The following is a 23,345-nucleotide window of genomic DNA, read 5'->3' on the forward strand; positions in this document are numbered from 1 at the left end:
CATAAGCACTAATAAAAAAGGGTTTTATTCTATTCACTCTTTACCTACATATGTATTTTTTTCTAATGTACATTTGTAAATAGTTTTATCAGTCCACCCGACATTTACTGTTTGGTAATGTTTATTGTATATTTTACCCCCTGAAATTGATTCATTACTAATGATACTGTACAATTTGTAGAAAAAGGATAGTTTGCTACTGACCACTTAGCGAAGATGCTGAGTCACAGAAATGCAAACAAAAGACTGTTACACAATTAGCTTTTGGCCAACAAGGCCTTTGTCAAAATTAGACAACATACAAACATGCACACACTAGCACAAACACAACTCACACACACATGACCACAGTCTCTGGCAGCTGGAGCCAGACTGCTAGCAGCAGATCATTATGGGAGAGGCAACTGGGTGGGGGTAAGGAGCAGGATGGGATGGGGAGGGTGAGTGATAGCAGGGGATGTTAAAGTGCTGCTTGGAGCATGCAGGGACGAGGTGGAGAGTGGGGCAGCTAGATGCAATTGTGAAGTTAGACGGACGTGGTGGAGAGGGGGGTTAGTGGAAAAGGACAGAGGTAAAGAGACTGGGTGCGTCGATGGAATAGACAGCTGTGTAGGCTGGAATGGGAACAGGGGAGGGGCTAAATGGGTAAGGACAAGGATTAATGAAGGTTGAGGCCAGGAGGGTTATGGGAACATAGGATATATTGCAGGGAGAGTTCCCACCAGCGCAATTCAGAAAAGCTGGTGTTGGTGGGAAGGATACAGAGGGCACAGGCTGTGAAGCAGTCACTGAAATGAAAAACCTAATGTTGGGTGACGTGTTCAACAATGGGATGGTCCAGCTGCTTTTGGCCACAGTTTTTCAGTGGCCATTCATGCAGACAGACAGCTTGTTGGTTGTCATGACCACACAGAATGCAGCACAGTGGTTGCAGTTTAGCTTGTATATCACATGACTGATTTCAAATGTAGCCCTGCCTTTGATGGAATAGGTGACGTTTGTGACTGGACAGAAGTGGGCAGTGGTGGGAGGATGTATGGGACAGGTCTTGCATCTAGATCTATTCAGGGACATGAGCCGCAAGGTAAGGGGATGGGAGCAGGGGTTGTGTAGGGATAGATGAGGATATTATGTAGGTTTGTTGGGTGGTGGAATACTATTGTACGAGGAGTAGGAAGGGTAGTGGGCAGGACATTTCTCATTTCGGGACACAATGAGATTTAGTCGAAACCCGGGTGAAGAACGTTATACAGTTGCTCCAGTCCTGGGTGGTACTGAGTCATGAGGGGAATGCTACTCTGTGGCTGGACAGTGGGGCTTTGGGAGATGTTAGGTGAGTGGAAAGATAAGGCACAGGAACTCTGTTGTCGCACAAGGTTGGGAGGGTAATTACAGTCTGTAAATGATTCAGTGAGCACTTCAGTACATTTTGAGAGGGATCGCTCATCACTACAGATGCAACAGCCACAGGTGACTAGTCTGTATGGAAGGGAATTCTTGGTATGGAATGGGTGGCAGCTGTCAAAGTGAAACCCTCTGTTCCACCAATGCATCCAGTCTTCTTACTTCTCTCCTTTTCCACTAATCCTCCCTCCCTCTCCCGCCCCCTTCTAACCTTCTGACTGCACCTAGCTGCTCCACTCTCCATCTCGTCCCTACATGCTCCCGGCAGCACTTTACCAACCCCACCCCTACCCTCCTATCCCTATCGCTCCCCACTCCAGCCTCCTCCTTACCCTCACCCGGTTGCCTGTCCCATAATGCCCTGCTGCTCGCAGTCTGGCTACAGCTGCCAGAGACTGTGGTCATGTGTGTGTCAGTTTTTTTGTGTGTGTGTGTGTGTGGGTGGGTGGGTGTTGTCTTATTTTCACAATGGCCTTGTTGGTTGAAAGCTAATTGCGTAACAGTCCTTTTGTTGTCCCTTTCTGCATCTCAGTATCTCCGCGGTATGGTGAGTAGCAACTATCCTTTCCATTATTTTGTTAACATTCCATCCTGAATTTTCCATTGTTTGATTTTTATAGAATTTAGGTAGTTACAAATACTAGGTGTACTTGAAAAGACAACACAAACAGTTACTCTTTCAAGGAGCAACTGAAACAAATTTAGAGCCATGCTGATGTGCTGATTCAACTGGGCCTGTGTAAACAAATTTCTGATGCATAATTTTTTTTCTGCTGCACACTTATTTTGGCAGAATCTCATGTATAAATCTTATGCGTGAAATCCTGGTGTGTGTGTGTGTGTGTGTGTGTGTGTGTGTGTGTGTGTGTGTGTGTGTGTGTCAAATGTAACAAATTGAGATTCACCTATTGCAGATCATCATACATATGCTTAGTGAACAACACAATACACAGTAATTTTAGTATGTGGTTTTTTATATGGTAAGTTTTGATTTTCAGCTTTAAGTTTTGCTTGATGAGATGTGAGACAGTGTAGAAAATACTGTAATAGTACGAGAGAAGGAAAGTGTCTGTGTGGCTACTGGTGACAGAGGCCTTAATGGCCAAAAGCTATGATTGTGTGAATCATTTTATTGTGCCTATCGCAGCTCAGCATCTCCGCTATATGGTGAGTAGCAACTTCCCTTCTCTCATATTGTTACATTCCATCCTGGATTTTCCATTGTTTGAAATACTGTAATAGCATTTTTGCCCATGGCTTAAAAAAAGATAAACAATTTTTCATGTAGTAAAGATGTATTAATTACTACTTTTAGCTATAAAATAGGATTGTGTATTTTGCTTTCATTAACTATGACTTATGAATGGAAACATCACTGTTGTAAACCAATGAAATGGTACATGAATTGCACTTGAAATTTATGTACGGTATCTAAATATTAATTGTTAAAAATACTCATCATGTAATATTAACACCCATTATATTTGTTACAAAATTAATTATGAAAAACATGTTTACGTCTCCTGCTGTGGACTTAAAAGATTTTGTACAGCTTCATTTATTGCAAATTGCTTAAAATACTGTTGCTAATAATACTTAAAATTGTTTGCATTGTCAAAATATCATGTAACTGACTGTGCCTCTACCTGAAACTGATTGGCAGTTGGAAGCTGATATTGTTTGTTAATGAAAAATGATGTAATGAAGAAGTGAGGAAGCTGCCAATAACTCAGGAATATTGAAAATGAGTACAGGATGTGGGAATGTCATTTGTTATGCCCTAAGAACGCAACATATTTCCAAGAGAGTCACACCAATAGTTCCTACAGCAAATGAAAATTATGTGATAAATTGAACAACAATGTTGGTCACCTCCAGCAGAACAAGTTAAGTATAAGGTTCCAAACAAATGTTTCGTGCTCCAAAAAGCTTCAGCTAATTACCTGTAATTCTTTCACATTCAATGTTGGGTATAATGCAAAATACAAACACCGAATCTTTAAAAAAATTAATTATGTACTTTTAGAGAATAGGAATGTACCAATATGAATGATGAAGTACAACAAACCAAGTCAATTTTCCAGATACTGATACTGTCAGGTCATCAGCTATCATCATAACAAGGAATGTACCAGTCCCTGATGCAGCTATTGATGGGATACATACAGCAGGCAGTTCTGGGTCACACTAATACAAAACCACTCACAAACCATGACTATATGGAGAAATCATTGTCCCCCTTGTGCCATTTCCATCTTTCCAAATTCATCAAATGGGATTATGATGTGGCATCTTATACGCACACAAATGCCTTCTAAGGAGCTTTGAAATGTCTGGGAAGATTTCAAGAAGATGTGTGGGGTGCCAGGTACCCTCTTCTCCTGGCATACAGAAGTCAACACCTTGCACCAGCAACGTAGGCTACATGCAACTTATATTTATGATCATAGAAAGTATTTGTTCATTCTTTTCTTTTGTTTCATAATTACTCAGCTTGTGCCACATAACCAGTTGGACATTAATCAGCTGTGCTAGTATTAACACTGTGTTATGTTGAACTCTCCCTCTCTCTCTAAGAACTTTATTCATTTGAATATTTTATTGTGAATCTTACTCTGTGATCTGACAAAGAATGGGAAACAATAAATTATCACAATGTTTGTGCACCTACCTACTCATCATCACTTCTTCTGTATAGTATGCAGTGACATGTAATCCTTTTTTTTAAACTCAGTAATAGTAAAAATATGTTACTGTCAGAAATTTATTTTTCCAAAGTTGATGAATAAAGATTGTAATTGATGGTGGAAAATCAGTGACAAAATTATTCGTGCCATTTCACACTGTGAAAGTGATCAAAAATATGCTGTATGTGAGCTCAGGCAGTTACAAAGGTATATTCAAAAGTAAAAGCAATTATAGGCAGTTTGAGGTACTGCCGCAAAATACAGTGACCAGCATGTGCTGCCCAGTTGTTCTAAAGGACCATACACACTTTGAATGTAAATACAATGAACTACGTGTATTATTGAACAAAAATACTGAATTACAAACAATCTAAATTGATAACTAATTGCATTATATTCAGATACTACACAATTAAAGAAAGCAATGGGTATTAATATCTCTACTATTATCATGGTGAAGATGAGTCACTAGCAGCAGGATCAAGACAAAACACAATGAGGAGAAAGCAGTGCAAAGCAAACATTCATGAACACACTCTACTTACCACAATACTTCTCGTCCGATGCTGGACTCACATGAAACACCAAAACATGGTGCCACAGGTAGAGCGTGGGAAACATACAACCAATTAGGACAGCAGAATGAAATGGGATTTGGGGCATACAAGAAATGGAAGAAGAGCAACATTTAGATGTTGAAATAATGCCACAGAGAATAACATCAAAGTCTTTCATTTTTCATGCTGTTGAAACAACACGAACTAAAAAAAACACCAATTGCAGTCACATCAAAGTCATAAAGCCAGAGACTTAAATGAAAGCACAGCAATTAGCAAAACACCGGCATTTGACAGGAGCAAAAATATAAAATAACTTTTGTTAAGTTATGTAACACATCACAACTATCAACATTTATCACAGACAATTTTATGATAATTGTGCGAGTTACACCTGATTCTGCGAAGGGAGCAACACTGCTTATTTGTTCATATTTTATTAGTGCAAATGCAGACAAAAATATTTTACATATCATTTTGACTTCTGGTAAAAGTTCTAATGAGGAAAATAAATGGTGGTGATAGTAAATACACAATTTCAAATTACTTAACTGACCTTCTCTGTGATTGTCTGAATGACGTGATGACTACTCCTGCCTTGCTTGAATTCTGTGGAGAATCATGCTGGAAACTGGCTCTCTGTGAGGCACTGCCTCCACCACCATCCGTATCTTGCTGCATGGATCGGCGGCCTGTGTAATAACTCTGAAATATATAATTTAAAATCAAAGTCATTATATGTTTGCTGAACTGTCATATTTAACACATATATTTTTAATTGATTCAACTGTTTGTACTTGGTGAAATACTGTACAATGTATCAATAAACACAAAACCCTTGTTAGAATACCAACAATGATACTACATACATTACATCTCAGAAACTGAATCCCTTGCTCTTCAGCTGCTGTAAAAGCCTTCCAGACACCACCTCCATATGTCATCAACTTGCTGACATCCTACTGCATCTTGTGGCACCACTATCTCACCCCTATCGTACCCACAGTGTTCCACCTTGCCAACCCCTAATAGCACGCAGACCCTGCCTAACTGATCTTTTCAACTTGTGACATCCCTCAAAAATCCCTACCAACACTTCACCAAATCCAGAGCTGAAATAGTCCCAGAACATTGCTGTTAAGCTATCCACCAGAATCCTCAGTCCACAGAAGTTTCAAAGGCCTCACCTTCTACCCTACATCCAAATTTAACAATGCTGGACTTGTCAAAGACCTATTCTCCTCTAAATCCCTGCAATGGAAACACTTCTTTGCCACCAATCCCTCCACCTCCAACACCAACCTAATCCCAACACTGAACCCTGCTCTCTCCCAGTTCATACCACTACCCAACCATAATCCTCCCCTTTCCAACTAACCACCCTCCAGTCACCTCTCAGGAGTTGCCTACCTCCAACGTGGCATCACCGTCCTTCCCCAAGTCCCTTCCTAAGAACAACATTTCAGTAGAGGAAAGGAGAGCCATGCACAACCACAAAGCAGATCTTCACCTAAACATGCTACCTGCGCCCTAATGTTCACTATCACTATGACTAGTGACTACCTCGAGAAAGGCCTTTGCCAATTATCTGACTCCTCCACCTATACGCTCTGCCACAGTGATCCAATCCCAGAGGTCCAATATAACCTCCAATCCCCATTTAAAGCCTCAAGCCCTTCCCAGACTCTCTCCCGCAAATACATTTGCCTCCTTTTCTCCCATGCCACCACACACACCCGCCTTCCATGTGCTCCTCAAAATCTAAAAACCAAACATTGTAGCTGGTTAATGCGCTCTTGCTGAAAGACTTTGGCCCTCATTGCTCATCACCTCCAATCAACTACCCACATTCTAGACTCCCACACCAAAGATACCGACAATTTCCTTCACTGACTCTCCACCAAACCCACCCTTTTACCTCCGGGATTCCTACTCATCACTACTGATAACACTTACCTATACACCAACATCTCTCATGCCCATGATCTTGCAATTATTGAACACTACCTCTCCCAATGTCTTTCAGACTCCAAACCTACTGTATACACCTTAATAACCCTATACTAACACACAACTACTTCTCCTTTGAAGGGAAGGAATAAAACAAATCAGTGGCAAACTGAGGGAACCCACATGGCATCTTCCTATACCAGTCTGTTTATGGACCATCTTTTGGGAACCTTCCTAGCCTCCCAACACCCCAAACTCATTGCCTGGTTCAGGATGGTCTCTTAATAATCTGAACACAGGGTCAAGACACCCCATCATTCCTTCACAACCTCAAAACCTTCTCTCTCATTCATTACATTGGCTCCTCCTCAACCCAGCATGCCACCATTCTGGACATTAACCTTATCCTCTCTGATGGCTTCATCTACACCTTTTCTCACATAAAACGCACCAACCTCCAAAAATATCTGCATTTTGACAGCTGACATCCCTTCTACACCAAAAAATGCCTCGCACACAACCTGGCACTACCCACAGGCTTTGCCTGTAAAATGATTTCCCCCAGCCTCCCACCATTTCCAAGAACCAACTACAAAGGAGCACCTCCTCCAACACCAAATACCACCCTGGACTGGAACAGCTGAACCACATCCTTCATCAGGACTTTGATTATGTCTCATCAGGCCATGAAATTAGGGAGATCATATCCAAGATCCTTCCCATCCCTCCTAAGGCGGTGTTAAATCTCCCAGCCACCCACCACAACATCTTCATCTGTCCTTATGCAACTCCAAGTTGCAGCCCCTTGTCACAAGGATCACACCCCTGTGGAAGACCCTTGAGTGAGACCCGCCCAATCCACCCACCCAACAATTCCTATTTCAGTCCTGTGACGTGCTTGTCCTATCCAATTGGAGGCTGAGTCATCTATGAAAGTAACCACATCACATACTCATACCAGCTCTTCTGTATTCACTGCACAGCTTTTTATATTGGTATGACTACAAACCAGTTGCCCAGCAGGAGGAATGGCCACTGTCAATCAGTGGCCATAGTTGATTTTAGTGCCTGCTACACAACCCAGGCCATCTGGATCCAACCACTCAACCACTAGCTTTTCTGAACTGTGCAAATGGGATCTACCATACACATTCTCCGCTCCCAAAACTTTCCCAGCCTCAACCTACAATGACCTACTGTTCCCCCACCCAACTGTTTCCATTCCTTTTGTCGTATAACCTCCCCACAACTCACACCCCCTACTCTCATTGTGCTTGCTCTCAGCCGATGTACCCTCGAATCTTTTTCCCTCTCTGCTTTTCTGCCACCCCCCCCCCCCTTCCTCTCCCACATCCATCCAATGCACACCTTCCCAGGCAGCACTTTTCTCTCCTCCCACCTGTACTCTATCTATCACTCCCCTTCCATACCATAGTGCCACTTGCTGCTTTCATTTTTCAACATTGCACCTGCAGCCGGGCTAGAGCTGCCAGAGATAGCAGTCATGTGAGTCTGAGCTGTGCTTGCTTGTGTGGATGTGTGTGTGTTTCCCCTTCTTTTCTGAAAAAAAAGGCTTTACCAAAAGCTTTGAGTGTAAAAGTCTTTCAATTGTGCCTGTCTGCAACTTAATGTGTCCAAATTCTAGTGAATAGCTTTTATAATTGTTGTATATAGTATTACCTAAATGTACTAATTTTTGCCTTGTTTCACATTTTTGTTTATTTTTCATCACCTTTGTTTTAGGTTGTAAGCCCATTTTACAGTACACAACTGATTCCAAAGATGACAACCAAGCAAAGCTACACATGCCAACCTATAAACCTTTCATTTGTTGACTTAAACTATCAAAGTTCTCTCTGTTGACAATTCTGATAGTTTTAATTGTACAACCTTACAACATTCACTTTTCTTTTACTCTAACTGTAAATAATCATTCACTGGAGTTCCTTCAACGCACATAAAGCACATGTTAACTGATTACATACATGCCTAACTTGTTGAATTAAATAGAGTGTGTATTCTATATAACCACGAAAGTAAAGTTATTGCTGTACAAGGCTCATTAAATTAAAAACAAAAGTCACAAGGATCATTACTACAATTCTTATCATCATCTTCAGCATGTATCAATGACTATCCAGACAGTGTAAGACGTGGGGAGAAAGTTCTCTTTGCCAATGACAGCAACATCCTAGTCACTGATAAACCTTCAGAACTCCTAGTAAAAAAAAGCAAATGAAGCCTCAGTGATGTTTGCAGTTGAGCAGTGTGTAATAAATTAATGTTGAACACAAATAAAACAAACAATATGCATTTCAGCATAAAGAGAGACAGTAACTCTGTCACTTTAAGCATAGATGATTACTCTATAGATCGTGTAGCAAATACTCTAAGAGTGTCAGCATCAGTTTGTAACAGCAAATGTGTTGTGGTGACATATTATGTCTCCACCACAGTTGTTGGCTATGAGACTCTTTTCTGGGGATTGAAGGCACAAAACATGGAGACAGTTTTTACACCGCAGAAAAGGGCCATAAGAATAATAACTTATCCTGTGATAAGCAGGAAATCCAGGTTTGAGTCCTGGTCTGGCACAAATTCTCACTGAGGTCATTCCATTCTACAGCTGATGGTAGTCCCTACTCGCAACTGTGAATTCATTTGAGGTGTTTCATAATGGCCGTGGTTGCCACAGTGCCTGTACCTTTGAACATGCATGTCCAAAGGAACTTTGCATTGTAATTGGAATAACACAGGCACTGCAATATTGTATTTATCTATCGATACTGAGAAAGTCGGGTGATGCTGAGGGAATTAGATTAGGAAATGAGGCACTTAAAGTAGTAAAGGAGTTTTGCTATTTGGGGAGCAAAATAACTGATGATGGTCGAAGTAGAGAGGATATAAAATGTAGGCTGGCAATGGCAAGGAAAGCGTTTCTGAAGAAGAGAAATTTGTTAACATCCAGTATTGATTTAAGTGTCAGGAAGTCATTTCTGAAAGTATTCGTATGGAGCATAGCCATGTATGGAAGTGAAACATGGACGATAAATAGTTTGGACAAGAAGAGAATAGAAGCTTTCGAAATGTGGTGCTACAGAAGAATGCTGAAGATTAGATGGGTAGATCACATAACTAATGAGGAAGTATTGAATAGGATTGGGGAGAAGAGAAGTTTGTGGCACAACTTGACCAGAAGAAGGGATCGGTTGGTAGGACATGTTCTGAGGCATCAAGGGATCACCAATTTAGTATTGGAGGGCAGCGTGGAGGGTAAAAATCGTAGAGGGAGACCAAGAGATGAATACACTAAGCAGATTCAGAAGGATGTAGGTTGCAGTAGGTACTGGGAGATGAAAAAGCTTGCACAGGATAGAGTAGCATGGAGAGCTGCATCAAACCAGTCTCAGGACTGAAGACCACAACAACAACAACAACTGAGAAAGAGACTTTCAAGTATAATGTTTGACCTGTATGGGAATACATATAATGATTGTATGAGTACAGGTCCTAGACATGTGGCTGGCGACATATGGAAGTTTGGGCCTGACCGTGAATCGTGCACGGATAGCCAAACAGTACGGCGACCACTCATGATAAGCGGGTAATCCGGGTTCGAGTCCCAGTCCAGCACAAATTTTCATTGTCATCATTCCATTCTTCAGGTGATGGTAGTCCCTACTCACAATTGCATGTCCAAAGGAACTTTGCACTGTAATCAGAATAACACGGACATTACAATATCATATACTACAGCACCTTGTCACATCTCTTTACATGATTATGGTTTACTTCTTTCACAAGAATCACAATTCAGGATGTATAACGCATGACAGTAATAGTTGTTGCCTTAGTTTTTCAGGTAGCCAGATGAGTGTGGAGTCTGGAATTGAGGCAAGGGACACACTTGAGGAATCATCAGTGGGTGTCTTAGTGTGAGCACCACTGAAGAGTTGAAGAGTGGAACTATGTTTTACATTGCAAGTGATCGGAAGCAGTCCAGGAGTCATAAGCAGGTGGTCTTAGTGTGTGGGCAGTGAAGAAGGAAACTATGTATCATTCAGCACGTTACCTGAAACAGTTTGTGTGTAAATGAAGGAATATTATACAATAGAGAATTACTAAATGATGTAGTGCAGCTGTTAGGACACTGACCTCATATCTGGAAGGATGGAACTGCTCTGTCTAGTCACCCGGCTTTGAATTTTGCATAGTTTTTCTGGATCACTATGGCAAATGTCTGAAAAATTCTTTAACATGGGCAATAGCCAAACACTTATCCTGTCCTCATAGGTTACCAGTCATATACTCTTAAATCATGTTTTGCATGCTGTGTGTTATATTTTGGCTTATTGATTGGCACTGTATTACCTTGACAAATCCTACACCACTGTGAGATGATCCTTGGATCAATAAAGATAAATAAATACATCATTATTTACTGATTGAATCACAGACATTGGAAGAAGATTTGGTTGATAAAATTCCATAAGACTTAAGAGGAATCAAACAGGTCAGTAACATTACAAAATTAAGAGTTACTGAATGCAAGACATATAACATCATAACAGGATGAAATGAATTATGGTATTCTACTGGCTGTGATGGCGTGTGTAAGTTGCTGATGTGTTAGTCCTTCAATGTTCACTCACACAAACTAATGCAAGTGTACTTCAAAGCAGATAAAGCCAAGACAATTGTTTCTGTGCAGGTTGCAGAGTATGTGTGAAGTACTAATCATTCCTTCTTTAAAGAGAGCCTCAAACAATTAAAGGAAGAGCTAACACATCGATACATTAGCACTTTTTCAAGTGCATATAAATTTTGCTCCCAATTTCTCTTATTCTATCTATCTTTATCTCTCACTCTGCGCTTACATCATCTCTGGACTGTAGTTTGCTTAGTGTTTAGCACTATACAAATCTCTGAGTTGAATTTAACTAAGTTTTACCAGCTACAACTGTAGGTTGATTGCAGTCTATGTTGCCTTCAATACTGTACCATATGTCACAAAAGATGTCTTCAGTGTTGACAAAACTGTCGTGTTTTAATGATGCTTACTTAATAAATAAAATAATAAATGGAAACTGTGGATGAATTTACTGCAGCAGATTATGACAATATTATGAAAAAGGATAGTTGTTTCTACCATATATCAGAGATGCTGAGTTGCATATAGGCACAAGAAAAAGACTGCCTAACAAAGCTTTCAGTCAAACAGGCCTTCAACAGAATTAGAGAAAACACACACACACACACACACACGCACGCACACACACAACCACAGTTGATGGCTGCGAAGGTCAGACTGTGAGCAGCAGTGTGTGATGGGAGCAGAAAACTGGGGAGTGGGGGTAAGCTGGAGGCAGGGGCAGGGAAGGGGTGGACTAGCAGGCTAGTGATGGAGGACAGTAACATGCTGTTCATTTGTTTCTGCTTGTATCATGGAACCCCCCCAAATGGCCTTACCATCAAATTACCCATCTCCAGCTGCAACCCATCCTTCCGCAATGACCTCAATCTGCTCAGATTCCACCAGTCCTTTACCCTCACCAACATAGCCTGCAAAACCATGTCAATTAGGGCCAAATTTCCTTGCAATACTTCCTCTCCATCCATGAAATTCTCCTGCTATGCAATCCCAAATTCCTGGATCCCATAACACACACTGAAACTCTTGCCCTCCAGGAACTAGAACAGTATGCATAATGCCACCAAAAAAACTAATAATAATAATAATAATAATAACAATACTCTCCATCCTACTCCTGCCTTTGAGTACCACTATCCACCACCCTGCCCATATAGCCACACGGTCTAACACGCTGCTTCCAGAGCGAGAAGGCATGCCGGTCCCTCCCTGGTATGAATCCACCGGGCAGATTAGTGTTGAGGTCTGGTATGCCAGCCAGTCTGGCGGTTTTCCATCTGCTTCAGTGAATGCGGGCTCGTTCCCCTTATTCCGCGTCAGGTACACTATGTTGGCAATTGATGCGCAAACACTGTCTCCACATATGCGTACACCACAATTACTCTACCACGCGAACATTGGGTTTACACTCGACTGGGGTGAAACGTTCCAGGGGGAGGGGGGGGGGGGGTGTCCACTGGGGGCCAAACTGCACAATAACCCTGGGTTCGTTGGGGGGGGGGGGGGGGGGCGGCGGTGAGGTGGGTGGACTGCTGCGGCCTGTTGTTGGGTTGTCAACCACTGAGGGCTATGGTGGGATGAAGCCTCTCCATCACTTCTAGGTCCCCGGTTCAATACATATTACCCAATACACACCACTATCCACCAGCTCTACAACAATCTCCAAACCAAACCCACATCCCCTTATAGCTGACAAACCCTGCCTTGCATACCTACCACATCTATCCTACCCTCAGAAACTCCCTGCATCCATCACACAGAATCCAGAACCTAAACAGACCGAAACACTGTTGTGAACCTTCCCTTCAAAATCCTTAGCCCCACAGAAGTACCAGTCCTTTCCAAAATCCTCATCTTTTGCCCAATGCAAAATTCAATCATCCAGGACTTGTTACACATTCTCCCCTTCACCCAGTCCCTACAATGGAAACACATTTTCGCCACCAACCCTACCAATCACACTCAGTCTCTGAGCACTGTTGGACCTCACCTGACTCAGTTCACTCCTCCACCCAACTGTGATCCACCCCCACTGTCCCCAAATCACCCCCTGTTAACTTTCCAGTACTTCTTAACCCTGAATCCAGCGTCACCATAACTCTAAAAATCTTCAATGTGCAAGTTAACCTTACATCCCCAGAAATAACAGCAATCCACTGCCTAAAGACTGATCCTGACCTTACAATTCTACCTGCTGACAAAGGGTGTACCACTGTTGTTTCGAACAAAAAGCATTACCTGGCAGAAAGACTCCACCATCTGTCAGATTCATCCACCTAGAAACTCTGTCACAGCGCTTTATTATTACCCACTGATTGTGGAAGGAGGGGTAGCAGCCGGAATGGGTAGTCTGATGGTAAGGCCATTGGTGGGATTCCATGAGCCAAGCAACAACACAGGAACAGTATGTTAACATCCCCCTCACCTATCCTGGCTATCCCTCCCCCTCCCTGCCCCACCCTCCTTCTTGCCCCCACTGTCCAGATTGCTTCTCCCACCATGCACTGCTGTTCGCAGTCTGGCCTTGGCAGTCAGAAATTGTGGTCATGAGTGAGTGAGATGTGTTTGCTTGTGTGTGTGTGTGTGTGTGTGTGTGAGAGAGAGAGAGAGAGAGAGAGAGAGAGAGAGAGAGAGAGCTGTCTAGTTCTGATGAAGGTCTATTAGGCTGTAAGCTTTGTTTGACAGTCTTTTTGTTGTGTCTATCTGTGACTCAGCATCTCCACAATTGGTGAGTAACAACTATCCTTTTCATAATATAGTCATTATTCCATACTAGATTTTCCATTGTTTGATTTTACAGTAGATTATGATGGACAAAAACAATTTGGAGGTCAATCAGAGCTCAAAAGATCACATCAATGTGAGCAAAGATCACAACTAGACAATGAAATCAACACTGCAGGTCATGTCCCTGATATGTCATACATGCAGAGCATTGTCAGAAATATGCACAGATACTTAGATGCACATCCAAAAGTGAAAATGAACAAAATGGTAAACAGTATTAAACAAGTAGACAAATATTTTATGTTGTAAAAGACACTTATGATGGGGTAAGACACTCATATTTTGTGCGCTTCACACATTTTTACTTAATCTCAAAACATTTATTTTCTTGATGAATTGTAAATGAAACTGTGAGTGATTATTAAGATCTCTGTTATTTATTCAATAGTTTTATACAGAAATCCATCACATCAGTATCAGAAAACGTAGCTCTAGATGCTTTGTTGACATTACCTTTCGGTCTGGAAGAAAGAATGAAAGACAGGGTATCACTTGAGCATCTGACAATACATTATTTGAAGAGAGTTAAATATGAAGAGGAAATAGTGCATATTTTGGAACAGTTGTGGAGTTTCCTGAATGTGGATGTATTCCCAAGATTGATGAAGTCTTATTAAGGAAAGGCAGATTACACGATAGTTGAGAAGTTCTACACAGTGCATCATAAAATATTCTTTACAAGGAGACAAGGTTATTCACAAAATTAGGAAATCCGTTGTCCTGAGAAGTCTGTAGATATTTTTTTAGATTACACTTGTTTAAGATACAGGCATGCAGGATACAGATAATGCCAACATAGCTGAAGGAAGTAGTTATTACTAACAATGGTAAAGAAAATAAATGAATGAGTCTAGTTCTGCTACAAATGTAAGAAACGTGAAAGTGAGCAACTGTAATATTAAACATTCAGTGTTTCATCAAAAGAGGTTTAGGAATTAATCAAAGATGGACTGTAACAATATTATGACAAGGAAAGTTGCTACTCACCATATAGTGGAGATACTGAGTCACAGATATGCACAGCAATTAGACTGTCATAAAATAAGCTTTCAGCCAACAAGGCCTTTCTCAAAAATAGAAAACACACACACACACACACACACACACACACACACACACACACACATATGAATGCAATGGCATTTTCTGTATATGTTTAGAAATTGGCACTGATGAGTTTTTATGACCCACTACCTGCTACAAAAATAACTGGAAATATGTATTTGCTTGTACTGAACATTTTTCAAATTCTGAGAAATTGTATAGTTTAAGAAAAGCTACAGCTGAAGAAGTCTGGCGAAAGATGGATCATGGCTATCTTATAAATACTGGAAGGACTAGGGCAATATTGTCTGACAATAGTATTTAGTTCACCTCACAAATTTGGAAACAAAGCCTGGAAGACCATGGTGTGGAAATGAAATACTTTTTGGCTCACCAACTATCTATTAATCCTGTGGAAAGATGTATTGAGGGGATTAGGACATCATTGCAGGTATATTGTAGTAGTTAGCACAATGTATGGGGTAAATATTTCATGTGCTTTGAAGATGTCATGGACAGTAAAGTACATGAGTGTACTAGATTGGCGCCATACGAAGTAGTGAGTCAGTGCAACACTTGTTAATCAAGATAATTCATTTTCCACTTAGAGGTAGCCTATAGAAAGACTTCAAACAAGAAAAAGCTGTTAGAAATTGGGAGAAGCCAAGAAGAAAAGACATGACAAAATAATAAAACCTGCAGAATTTGAAATTATAGATCTCATTTTTGTTAAGAGGGAGGAACAAAAAGTCCAAATCAGTTTACAAAAAGATACCAAAAATTTTTTGAAATTTACAGGGGATCTAACCTTGTGCCAGAGACACTAAGTCCAAACACATACCATTTGGTCTATCCAAAATCTAAAATGAAATTTGCCTAAAGACAAGCAGATGATACATATTAATACAATACTGTAAATACTACTTGAAATGTAATGCCACATTATTTGTTTATGTTTTCTTCCCAACTAGCTGAATCGTGCCTATTATTTTATTAAATTAATATCTTGCCAAGCGAGTAAATTCAGGTAATGGAAGAGTGATGAGTTCTGTAAGTGAACTACTGCAAATGAGAAAGTATACTGAATATGTTTCCTATTTCTTGTGCACCTGTAAATTTTTAAAAAATTCTTTTTATAAAAGCTCCATTATGTTGCGATCTTTAGATGAAACCTCAAATGTGGCCAATATAGTATTGTAAATTTTGAGTGCTGAATGTTAACTTGTGGTACTATTAGTTGTAAGAGGATATACAACCATTTTGAAGTTTACTGAAATATTTCAGTGTACCAAGGAAGATTATAGTTTAATGTCCCATCAAACAGCAAAATCATCAGAGATGGAGTACAAGCTCAGACTAGAAAATGATGGGGAAGGATACTGATCATGCCCTGCTCATAGCAATCATCCCGGCATTCGCCTGTTGTGATTTATGGAGATCACAGAAAAACTAAATCTGGATGGCCATACTCGAGTTTGAATCATAGTTCCCTTGAATGCGAGTCCAGTGTGCTAACCAATGTGCAACCTCACTTGGTATTTCTGTATAGAGCAAGTTTCTTTGAGAGGGAGTAATAGTGAATATGTCTATATGATTTGACATATCATTGTGATTAATTTTCTTTGAAAAATTTGGACAGAGTAATGGAGAATATTAAATGGAGAAGAGTCATTACACTGAGTATTTTCACAGTGATCCAGGGTATAGCCCTCATGAATATAAAAGGACAGGCTTAACAGAGTAACATATCTGTGTTTTGTGGATGATTTGCCATTTTGTGCTGGATGGCAGCACCAGGCCTAGATCAAAGACAGAAGAGTAGTGAAGAAAGAGTCATTTCACACTTATCCAGTTGCTGGGCCAACAGTGTTGGGGGAAGGGCTATCATGTAGACACTGTTCACATCAAAATGGCTGCTATGTAAAGGACACAGGAACAACCTGTACTGATGATAACATTTGACATAGAATTAAGCAAAAGTATCACAGTAAATTACTAGTGTGGATGATCTTGCATTGATGCCTGAAGAAAGAAAAATAAATAGGATGAAATGGGGTCATCCAATCAACTTGAGAAAACATGATGTTAGGGCGTTCTTTATACTTATTGACAACTTCAGAAATGGTTGTGAAAAATGCTCCAACTATTTTAGGATGAGTGCGCAAACTTTTGAAAATGTTCATGTAAGAATAAAGCATTCAATTCAATGCAAAAAGGGCCTGCACAAACACCTTCTGCAACCATTCGTTGGAATCAGTTGAAAATTGTAAAAAGAATCTATAACTAGAGGGCAGAAAGGTACATAGAATGTACATTTGGAATAATAATCAAGAAATGGAGCAATAAACTTGGATCCTGATTTTGCTGTTGATATTGTTAAGGACTGTGTGGTTTTACACAATTTCGTTATTGTAACAGACTCTCATGTGAGACTCTTACAACACAGAGGATACTCTGTTCATTATTGGGTTTCAAAGTAAGATTAGATGTTAATGCATGCAAAAGGGAATTTTAGAAGATACCATCCTAAATAATGATGATGGATTATTTTTTAACACCACCTTTTTCAATTAACTGACAGTATTCTAAGATTTAATGTGTCAACAAAGCATTAAAAATGGAAATTTTATGCATTGTATTTAATAAAACAAATACTCATCCAGCATCCCTTCAAAACCATTTTTGAATATCTTTAAATAAGCAAGTCTTGTAAATATTCCATCATTACGATGTCCACGATTTTTGTCCCATATAATGGGTTGATCATGTGCTAATGTAATTATTAGATCTGTGTTTACTTCCACTATGATAAAAATGGTTAAGACGTGTTGGAACAAGTATAAATTCAAATGAGAATGCACAAGCAGCAAAGAGTGGAACAGCAATTGTCAAACACAACTAGATGTGAATGCCAACAATGGCCCACTCCATTGGCAAGATTGATTTGCTGTCACTAGCAGCTAGGTGTAGCAGTGGGATTCCCACAGCAATAGCACAGCAGCCTTGTTCCCTTTAATTGGACATGACATTTGCCAGGCACGTATGAAATGTCACATACAATGTGCTTCCCAACAACTGTGTAATGGCACTGTTGACATGACAGCCACTTAAGTGTGAAATGACCAAAAGGGTGAGAAGTTTGGCAACAGAAGAGTAACTCAATGTATCTTATGCTATGATTTTATTTCCTCAACATTTTTAGATGAAAAATGTGTCATTACTGAAACAAAGCAAGTAGATATTACAAACTAAAACAACACTGAAATTGTGCTTATTGAGCAATGTTCCCTAAATTTATTGAAATAACAGTGAAAATGCATAAATTGTTATTATTGTTCCTACATCTCCATTTACACACATACTCCACAAACCACTGAACGGTGCATGGCAAAGGGTAACTTCTACCACTACTAATCATTCCCTTTCCTGTTCTACTTGCAAACAAAGAAGGGGAAAAATGACTGTCTAAACGCCTCTGTATGGACCCTATTCCTTGCATGTTATCTTCACGGTCCTTACATGAAATGTATGTTCGTGATATGTAGTCGGCCTCAAATGCAGGTTCTTTAAATTTTCACAATAGTGCCTTGCGAAAGGAGCATTATCTTCCAACAAGGCCCCAACCAGGGACACCTGTTTGAGTTCACAAAGCATTTTTCATGCTGGCTGAACCTACTGGTAACAAATCTTGGAGCACAACTCTGAATTGTTTAAATGCTTTCCTTTTGTATGACCTGGTGGGGTTCTCAAACACTAGACAATACTTCAGAATGGGTCACACTAGCATTCTATATGTCACCTCCTTTATGGATGAGCCACATTTTCCCAAAATTCTCCCAATATAATGAAGTTGGGCATTTACCTTCCTTTCTACCAACCTGGAGCCCTCATTCCATTTTATATCACTTTGCAACATTACACCTAGATACTTAATCAATGTGACTGTGTCAAGGTGCACCCAACTAATGCTGCGAACAAACATTACAGGGTTGTTTTTCCTAATCATCTGCGTTAACTTACACTTCTCTATATTTAAAGCTAGCTGCCATGTTGTTGTGGTTTTCAGTCCTGAGACTGGTTTGATGCAGCTCTCCATGCTACTCTATCCTGTGCAAGCTTCTTCATCTCTCAGTACCTACTGCAGCCTACATCCTTCTGAATCTGCTTAGTGTATTCATCTCTTGGTCTCCCTCTACGATTTTTACCCTCCACGCTGCCCTTCAATGTCCTACCAACCGGTCCCTTCTTCTTGTCAAGTTGTGCCACAAACTCCTCTTCTCCCCAATTCTATTCAATACCTCCTCATTAGTTATGTGATCTAACCATCTAATCTTCAGCATTCTTCTGTAGCACCACATTTTGAAAGTTTCTATTCTCTTCTTGCCCAAACTATTTATCGTCCATGTTTCACTTCCATACATGGCTACACTCCATACAAATACTTTCAGAAACGACTTCCTGACACTCAAATCTATACTCGATGTTAACAAATTTCTATTCTTCAGAAACACTTTCCTTGCCATTGCCAGTCTACATTTCATATCCTCTCTACTTCAACCATCATCAGTTATTTTACTCCCTAAATAGCAAAACTCCTTTACTACTTCAAGTGTCTCATTCCCTAATCTAATTCCCTCAGCATCACCCGAGTTAACTCAACTACATTCCATTATCCTGGTTTTGCTTTTGTTGATGTTCATCTTATATCCTCCTTTCAAGACACTGTCCATTCCGTTCAACTGCTCTTCCAAGCCCTTTGCTGTCTCTGACAGAATTACAATGTCATCAGCGAACCTCAAAGTTTTTATTTTTTTTTTACTGCTTGCTCAATATACAGATTGAATAACATTGAGGAGAGGCTACAACCCTGTCCCTTGTCTCACTCACTTCCCAACCACTGCTTTCCTTTCATGTCCCTCGACTCTTATAACTGCCATCTGGTTTCTGTACAAATTTTAAATAGCCTTTCGCTCTCTGTATTTTACCCCTGCCACCTTTAGAATTTGAAAAAGAGTATTCCAGTCAACATTTTCAAAAGCTTTCTCTAAGTCTACAAATGCTAGAAATGTAGTTTTGCCTTTCCTTAATCTTTCTTCTAAGATAAGTCGTCAGGTCAGTATTGCCTCACACGTTCCAACATTTCTGCAGAATCCAAACTTATCTTCCCTGAGGTCGGTTTACAGCAGTTTTTCATTCATCTGTAAAGAATTCACGTTAATATTTTGCAGCTGTGACTTACTAAACTGATAGTTTGATAATTTTCACATCTGTCAGCACCTGCTTTCTTTGGGTTTGGAATTATTGTATTCTGCTTGAAGTCTGAGGGTTTTTCATCTGTCTCATACATCTTGCTCCCAGATTGTAGAGTTTTGTCAGGACTGGATCTCCCAAGGTCATCAGTAGTTCTAATGGAATGTTGTCTACTCCCGATTTGGGTCTTTAGGGCTCTGTCAAACTCTTCACGCAGTATCGTATCTCCCATTTCATCTTCATCTATATCCTCTTCCATTTCCGTAATATTCTCCTCAAGTACATCGCCCTTATATAGACCCTCTATACACTCCTTTCACTTTTCTGCTTACCTTTCTTTGCTTAGAACTGGGTTTCCAATAAAGCTCTTGATATTCATGCAAGTGGTTCTCCTTTCTCCAAAGGTCTCTTTAATTTTCCTGTAGGCAGTATCTATCTTACCCCTAGTGAGATAAGCCTCTACATCCTTACATTTGTCCTCTGGCCATCCCTGCTTAGCCATTTTGCACTTCCTGTCGATCTCATTTTTGAGACATTTGTATTCCTTTTTGCCTGCTTCATTTACTGCATTTTTATATTTTCTCCTTTCATCAATTAAATTCACTATTTCTTCTGTTACCCACGGATTTCTACTAGCCCTAGTCTTTTTACCTACTTGATCCTCTGCTGCCTTCACTACTTCATCCCTCAGAGCTACCCATTCTTCTTCAACTGTATTTCTTTCCCCCATTCCTGTCAATTGTTCTCCCTGAAACTCTGTACAACCTCTGGTTTAGTCAGCTTATCCAGGTCCCATCTCCTTAAATTCCCACCTTTTTGCAGTTTCTTCAGTTTTAATCTACAGTTCATAACCAATAGATTGTGGTCAGAGTCCACATCTGCCCCTGGAAATGTCTTACAATTTAAAACTGGTTCCTAAATCTCTGTCTTACCATTATATAATCTATCTGATACCTTCTAGTATCTCCAGGATTCTTCCATATATACAACCTTCTGTTATGATTCTTGAACCAAGTGTTAGCTATGATTAAGTTATGCTCTGCGCAAAATTCTACCAGACGGTTTCCTCTTTCATTTCTTACCCCCAATCCGTATTCACCTACTGTTTCCTTCTCTCCCTTTTCCTACTCTCGAATTCCAGTCACCCATGACTATTAAATTTTCATCTCCCTTCACTATCTGAATAATTTCTTTTATCTCATCATACATTTCATCAATTTCTTCATCATCTGCAGAGCTAGTTGGCATATAAACTTGTACTACTGTAGTAGGCATGAGCTGTGTGTCTATCTTGGCCACAATAATGAGTTCACTATGCTGTCTGTAGTAACTTACCGGCACTCCTATTTTTTTATTCATTATTAAAAATACTCCTGCATTACCCCTATTTGATTTTGTATTTATAACCTTGGGTAGCTCAGATGGTAGAGCACTTGCCCGCGAAAGGCAAAGGTCCTGAGTTCCAGTCTTGGTCTGGCACACAGTTTTAATCTGCCAGGAAGTTTCATATTAGCGCATACTCTGCTGCAGAGTGAAAATCTCATTCCAGAAAATAGTAACTTTCCATTGCTTTATTATTCAACATTGCAAGAAGAACAGTGTGGAACTATAGCAAACAGTGAATATGGACAAAACTCCTCTGGCATTTGATGTGCTAAGTAACAGAATTGTTGCCATGAAAGGTACTAAAACTGTAATTATATAAAAAAAGTGCACATGAAAAAATGCACTATACTGTCATCCTTTCATGTTGTGCTGACAGTACGAAACTTAATACAATGATCATTTTAAAGCACAAAACAATGCCATAACCTTCTGCAGTACTGTCAGGTGTTGTTGTACACATACATGACAACAGTTGGATGGATGAGATTGGTATGAAACTGTGGATTAACAGAGTGTGGGAGAACAGGAAAGGCATGATATTGAACAAGAGTTCTCTTCTTGTGCAAGATCAGTTCAGTAGTCATTTCAAAAATTCTGTGAAAATGAAACAGAGACAGGAAAACACAGAGCTTGCTGTGATTCCGGGAGGTCTTACTTCGCAATTGCAAAGTGTTGATGTCTTGATAAATAAACCATTCAAAGTGTACACGAATGAGGAATGGAACAAATGGACGATGGATGAAGCCCACATGAATTCATGCCAAACAGATCTTTAAAATTATCTAAAATCACACAACGGTGTCAGTGTATGAAACAGTCATGTTCTAGAGAGAGAGAAAAAAAGATTATTGCTAGATCTTACAAGAAGTGTGCCACTATTGTTACATCTTTCAAGAAGTGCAGCATTAGTAATTGTCTCTCAATGGCAGCGAAGACCACTTATGTATAAAGAGGGTGACAATGACGATGGAGGAGGAGGAGGAGGAGGAGGAAGAAGAAAGTTCAGGGATTTTAATAATCAGTTCCATTTTACAAACTAAGATTTTTTTAAAGTCTGGTTTTGCAATCTAATTATAAAAATGGTAAAAACATTATTTAAAAAATTGCTTAAAAATTATGGTGCATTTTGCAGTCCATAGCATATTATAGTCCATAAAACACGGTAACTAGTTGTTCAAGGCAGTTTTTGGAAAACATGTTTAGAAGTAATTCACTAGATTGTCTCTCTGTACGACTTGCAGTGAATCCATAGACATCCCAGTCTATGGTACAGTAGGTAAAAGTTGCCTCAAACTAATATTGCATTATCTGTGTATTTCCATCCTACTGAGTGTAGAATTTCCTTTAATGACTCTACAACTTTCCTCGTGGAATTCGGTGCCCAGTAAAAACATCTAACAATGAATCTGACTTCACCTAGAGCTGTTATATGCATCCAGATAAGCTCATTGTCACACTAAAACAATATTTTATATCTAAAAACAAAGATGATGTGACTTACCAAATGAAAGTGCTGGCAGGTCGATAGACACACAAACAAACATTTGTAAAGGCCTAGACAAATGTCTGCTTGTGTCTGTGTGTGTGCGGTTGGATATGGGTGTGTCTGTGAGTGTATACCTGTCCTTT

The 23,345-nt window shown here is 39.9% G+C and overlaps 1 protein-coding gene across 1 annotated transcript in view; it reads right to left on the reverse strand.

Moving 5' to 3' along the window:
- LOC124805408 (ras-specific guanine nucleotide-releasing factor 1-like) overlaps nt 1–23,345 on the reverse strand; it is an 871,442-nt gene that overhangs the window by 359,914 nt on the left and 488,183 nt on the right. Inside the window, 2 exon segments of the mRNA XM_047265969.1 lie at nt 4,637–4,657; nt 5,205–5,353. Coding sequence (XP_047121925.1) covers nt 4,637–4,657; nt 5,205–5,353 — 170 coding nt within the window.

The sequence above is a fragment of the Schistocerca piceifrons genome, chromosome 7, assembly GCF_021461385.2.
Source record: "Schistocerca piceifrons isolate TAMUIC-IGC-003096 chromosome 7, iqSchPice1.1, whole genome shotgun sequence".
NCBI lineage: Eukaryota > Metazoa > Arthropoda > Insecta > Orthoptera > Acrididae > Schistocerca > Schistocerca piceifrons.